This window comes from Sphaeroforma arctica (assembly GCF_001186125.1).
Source record: "Sphaeroforma arctica JP610 unplaced genomic scaffold supercont1.1840, whole genome shotgun sequence".
NCBI classification, from domain to species: Eukaryota; class Ichthyosporea; order Ichthyophonida; genus Sphaeroforma; species Sphaeroforma arctica.
Window position 1 is genome coordinate 4,890 of NW_014038718.1, and position 5,949 is coordinate 10,838.

The following is a 5,949-nucleotide window of genomic DNA, read 5'->3' on the forward strand; positions in this document are numbered from 1 at the left end:
CATATACATATAATATGTGTATGTGTATATATATATATATATATATATATACTCGAATATAGAAATATATCTGCGAGATTACAATGTTGGTATTGTACCGAATAGAGGCATTCTGAAATACAAAGCCGCTACCAATTGATACATATATATATATATTTATATATATATATGTAAGTATATATATATATACATTTATATATATCTATGTATATATAATATAATATATCTATGTATGTATATATATATATATATATATATGTATATACATATACATATATGTGTGTGTGTGTGTATATTTTATGTATGTATATATATTTATACATATATATATATAATATATATATGTTTGTGTGTGTATGTATGTATATGTGTGTGTTTGTGTGTGTTGTATATTTATATATGTATGTATTATGTGTATACTATATATATACTCGGTATACAAATATATCTGCGAGATTACAATGTTGGGGTTTTACCGAATAAAGGCATTCTGAAATACAAAACCGCTACCAATTGCGCTGGTTGCAAGACGTTTTTCTTCATTTTCCAGATTGATCTTTGTATGTTCACTTTGATCAAAACTTTCCTCTCATCCTCACGTTTTATTATTTTTCGACCGCTCAAGTGACGTTGAAAAGATGGAGCGTCTGAAGTACGCCATGCGGTTGCGATTGGCCATGACAGAACCCTATGCGCACAAGTGGCCAGAGGTGTGTATGATGGCCTTTCTGTGGCTTGTGCTCCTATTGATTCTATGCGTATTGGTGCTGCTTTTAATTGGATATATAATATATGTGAATATTACAGTACTCATTCTTGGCCTGTTCTCCTTTGCAGGCACTCGTTGCAATGAAAATGTCCCCTCATTACATTCAAAGCCTGCTGGGAGCCCTACACACTGACATCAATGAAATTTCCTACTACGCTGGGAATGACGCGACCAATGTATGTACCCTCAATACATATTTGTGCAGACATATGCACTTTATTTTGTTTAATCTATGCCAGTAGTCAACCCTTATCCCAGCTTTTATCATGGTAGGGGCGCACAAGTGAATCTTGGTATGTATTTTTATGTTTGCGGTCATCTGTATTTATTTGTTTTTACGTTGTCTCGTCCTGGCACCAGTTATACTCTACGTTACCCATGGATATTAAACTCCATTAATTCGAACGTTTTTATCGGGCTAATCTATTTTACAACTATGCAGTTTGACTGGTACACGGGGCGAACGGCGCTCTCCACTGTGTACACCGCAACCGAGATGTTCATGACCCAGGACAGATCTCCTCACTTTGAAGCGACTTATCAATTTCTCGATCAGCGCCTGGATGATTTGTCGAAAGTTCAGAACACTACACAACAGGTATTCGGGTTTTCTATGCACGCTGTGTCGAGTGAGTTCGGATACATATACCTATCTGCGCTATCGCTTACTTAAAATAAGTCCTACTGATTTAAACTGTCTTTATAAAACATGTGACGTATGAACCACATAGTTAAGGCTCTGATACGTATAACTTATTCTGAACTACAGATTGAAGATACCTTAGGCCTATCGGCAGCAACGCTCAGCGCCGCTGTACAAACTGTAAGCGAGTTCGATCCCTGTGTGAGAGAGTACCGGTTTTGCATGGTAGTGCTGTTTTCTTTGATATTTTATCGCGAGTGTATTGCGAATCCTTTCTGTACGCAGACTTACTTATTGTTTAACCTTCGTCACATCAGGCTCAAAATATGGCCGGTTTCGGAAGCCGGCGATGATTGAGACGAGCTATATATCCAACCGGTGTAAAATTATATTCCACTCGCATGGTCGATGATATATATTTCACGGATAAATATTATATGCAGAATGTTTTCGCGTATTCAATGTGTGGGTGAGATTGTCGTTCTCGTATAAAATACCAACCCAACAGAACTCAGCCTGCAATTCGGAAAATGCACGAAAAGCTGCCAACGCAAATTGCCTCCTCACTTTAGACTTTATAAAGCATGGGAGAAGCAATTTTTCGTTATAATTTTGTACACGCACGTGTTCAACACGTATCTAAATTTAATGGCTGTAATGACACTAATAAATACTGGATAGTTGTCACCAATATTAATTGGCGTGTATCCAGCTCGGCGTGTATCCAGCGTGTCAGGCAATTGCCGAGACTTCTCAGGAAGTTTCCATTTATTTAAGCTCACCAGCAGCAACATCCACTCCCACTCGGAATGCGGGGTACTGTCAAGCAAATGTAATTGATTAAGAAGTTTTAGTTTTCTGATAGTACTAATGGTATATGTGCAAGAGACTAGATATTACAGGGCAGACTTTTCAATATGAAATATGAGCTAGACGTGTTCTATTAAAAAGGTGCAACGCATAGGCGCCTAAACTGAGGGGTTGGTTAGTCTTAGAATCGCCATTGTGCGGAAGAATACGCATTTGGGTACAGATTTACGATGTCATCAGCATTAGCATACGCAACGAAAACTGCTACCCTTACCAGGACATTCTAAAAATCTTACGATCACATTCTTTTGCGAAGTTATGGTACAGTGGCCGGACAAAACATCGCTTGATATACACACGGGACTGTATTGTTATACTAAATTGTTCAGTATATGCATCGCACACAGGATTAAAGAAAATTTAAAGCTGTAACGTGACGTATCAAGGTATTCGTGTATTAACTGCGACGTCTAAAACAACGCAATATAACCGCAATGTTGATATGAAAGTACTCTTCGTCACTTATAATTGTGTTGCATATACGGACTTTCAAGAATGCATACACATAGCAACTTCTAAGCTTAATACGTGTGGCAAAGGACACATACTTCGTATAATTGCTTCGAGATGGCTTCGTATGTCATGAATGTGATTGCCTGTCCGGGAACAATACGCATCAGACGAGGAGAAAGTCCCTTGTAGAATGCGCGGATACCCTCTTCCCTGAACATGGTTGAGATGGCTCCGGTTACACCGTCGTATTTGGGCTTTTGTCCTTTGACAATCGTCTGCTTTTGCAGACGAGTCTTAATAACATCAAGAGGAGAGTTGCATAGCGGTCCCATAGCACCACTGAACCCACCAATCATAAGATGTTGCCAAGGCTGTGATAGTATAGTATAATAGCGGATTTTCGTGAGAAAAAAATGAATACCGCCCAATGACCCCTCCAAAGAGATTAGGTAGGGGTAGGATATCGTACATAGTAATACATATATGTATTCGCTGTTGTGAAATTATACTCTTTGTCGTTTCTTACAAACACACGCATCACCTGAATGTGTTTTTGGAGTGTCCATTTTTTTATGAAAATAGGATTGTATTCCGCCATCAATTGAGAGTTTACTATCCAGTAGCAAACTGTATGCCTATAATTGGATTGTAGATCAATTGAACTACCCAAGACTGTGGTATAATACCGCATACAAAGACATTGCCTGGAATTGCGTGTTTGGAGTGTGCATTAGCTCGAAATTATCTCATCAATAAACAAATAATTGGAAATCGAAATATATTTACCTGCAATTCTTCGACACCTTGGTATGAGATCATACGCTTCTTGATCTCCTGATATGCAGTGAAATTGGCTGCCTGGTTGGACGCTTGGCGCAATACTGTAGGTATAACTCCCTTGTACAACGCACTAGGGCCCTCTTCCTTTACAATGCAGTACGCAGCGTGCCACATGCCCTTGTACTTCCGCCTGCTCCAGTCTGAGGGATCGGACATAGAGCTTGTCTGAGCCTGCAACCTAATCTTCACCACTTCTACGGGAGTGACTACCATTACAGCTTCTGTTACACCAGCAGCTAGTCCAGCCACGAATGTTGCGCTTGTGGATACGTTACCAGCCGCATCAGCCTGGATTTCCTTGTAAAATTCAAACGAGGAGAAACGAATGGACATCTTTGGAATAATACCACATACTACCGGTACGAGACCTTTGTATAACGATCTAACACCCTCGCGTGCAACGATACGAGACGCCGTTGCGAATGGACTGAGCGGTCGACCCACCGACTGTGACAGCTGCATGCGCGTCTTAATGGTGTCGAGCGGATGGCAAATAAGTGACTCTGTGGCCCCGGCGCCGCCGCCTGCAACCACGTGCATGAGAAACGATTTCTTCTCCCCTTTCTTAGCCATCGTGACGGATACTATCTCTATAATACAGTCAGGTGAAGTGCGTACTCGTTTTGGATGGATCGATCTTATATTGAATGGGAATTCGATATTAACACAAAACTGCAAGACGAGAGCTGTCGGCCTGTCATCAGGCTGTCACTTCTGAAAGAGACTAAGAGTCAATGAGTCTTTGGCGGTTTGCTTCAGCAGAGCCTCCAGAAGAGGCCAGAGGGTCACTCCCACACCCAGTCCCCACTGGCCCACTCTCCACCGCCTCCAAGAGAGAGAGTCCACGGTATCACACTCGATGCGTCCTTTGCCGTCCAAAGCATATTTTAAAATATGAAATGATGTCAACTATCTTATTTTTAGCTGCTTTGACACTGCGTGTCTGTGACAACAACAAAACAAACTGGGCAAGGGCCATCATAGAATAGGAGCTCACAGCGGCCTTTTGTCCTATTGTCCTCAGGATCAGATTGTGTCTGCCACTCTGCTCTGCCTTCAGACTCCCTGTCCCTGGAGTCCCTATTTATTTAACACTTTTAAGTCCTACAATTCTACACTGAGAGTCTGACACACACCCACTCCCTCTCTGTAAAAAAAAATATTGAGAAAAAAAATCCGATTTTTATTTTTAGTTGTCGATATTGATTGGAGTGGATGCCACTTTTGTTTTTTTTTCAATTTTGAGTTTGGAGTTTTAGACTTTGGAGTTTGGAGTTTGGACTCCTCACTCCCAGAGTGGAAAAGTGGACATCTCACTAGTCACGACTCACAACTCCCCTCAGCTGTGAGCTATCTGAGACTCGAAACTTCCACAGAATCCACACACAACAAGAAATAGTGATTTTTTATGAAATTCACCAATGAACATTCAGCAGCAAAATATTTTAGAATCTTTTTGCAAATCTTTTCACATTTCCAGACAAAACAGAAGATTTGCAAAAATCGATTTGAGATATATCTACCAAATTTGGCTGATATATCATATTTTGGTCCTGGTGCAGGAAATTGGCATCGAATTTTTACCAGTGCAGGGCTGGGGTCTGGAGCCTCATGGAGGCCTTTCTTTTTTTTAACAGCTTAGCCTTACAGGGGCAGAGTCTGAGAGTCAGCTGGGCCTGGCCGCAGGCCGAGTCACGATATTGACGACTTCGATAAATACAATTTTTTTTAATCTATTTTTTTACCGGTCAGCACGATAAAACTCCCTAGTTACCCTATTAGTCCAAACAAAACAATTCTTTTTCCGGCACGTGGACAACTTACTTTCTCATATATTCATTGGCTCAAATGACAACCATATCCAGAACCGAACAAATGACCTTTTTGTATTCTTCAGAGCTATTCTATTTGTAAATAACAAAACAAAATATTAAACCAAGTCTATGATATCAGGAGGGTCCAATATTGCAGAAAAAACGTGGTTTTCTTTCTTTTATAAAACTATGGTACTCCAACTCTGGGGTTTTAAGTATGTATGTACCCTACTAAAATACCACCTCTCTGTTTCCAGTTTCTGTCAGTACTCCAGTAGTCACTCTAGTCAGTAAAAATGTACTCAGTAGTCAGTAAATAGTCAGCTCTAGTAGAGTCACCCATGGAACCGCCCTCGCTGACTTGCTTCCTATTTCTATTTTTTTTAAATACTCGCGCGTAGATGTTAGTGAACGTCAAATCCTCTTGTTTAAATTTTTTCAAGTATTTATCGATTATAGCCTGTCTCATTTAGAAGATTATAATTTATGTATGTGTAGTATTTGATACACTCCAGTTGGAATTTTGAAAAGAGCTTGTATGATCTCAATATGGACAATAT

General features: G+C 40.0%; 2 protein-coding genes across 2 annotated transcripts; one reads left to right on the forward strand and one right to left on the reverse strand.

The window, feature by feature from the left end:
- Positions 1 to 638: 638 nt before the first annotated feature.
- On the forward strand, positions 639 to 1,442 carry SARC_11720 (rpsU-divergently transcribed protein; the record flags this gene model as incomplete). The annotated part of the gene is made up of 3 exons (XM_014294189.1): positions 639 to 710; positions 838 to 945; positions 1,212 to 1,442. 3 exons carry the CDS (start codon positions 639 to 641, stop codon positions 1,440 to 1,442), a joined length of 411 nt encoding a protein of 136 aa, XP_014149664.1.
- A 738-nt stretch (positions 1,443 to 2,180) lies between these two features.
- Positions 2,181 to 4,148, reverse strand: SARC_11721 (hypothetical protein; the record flags this gene model as incomplete). Its single annotated transcript, XM_014294190.1, has 3 exons — positions 2,181 to 2,231; positions 2,831 to 3,106; positions 3,522 to 4,148. The coding sequence occupies 3 exons, from the start codon at positions 4,146 to 4,148 to the stop codon at positions 2,181 to 2,183; spliced, it is 954 nt and encodes a 317-aa protein (XP_014149665.1).
- Positions 4,149 to 5,949: the final 1,801 nt, after the last annotated feature.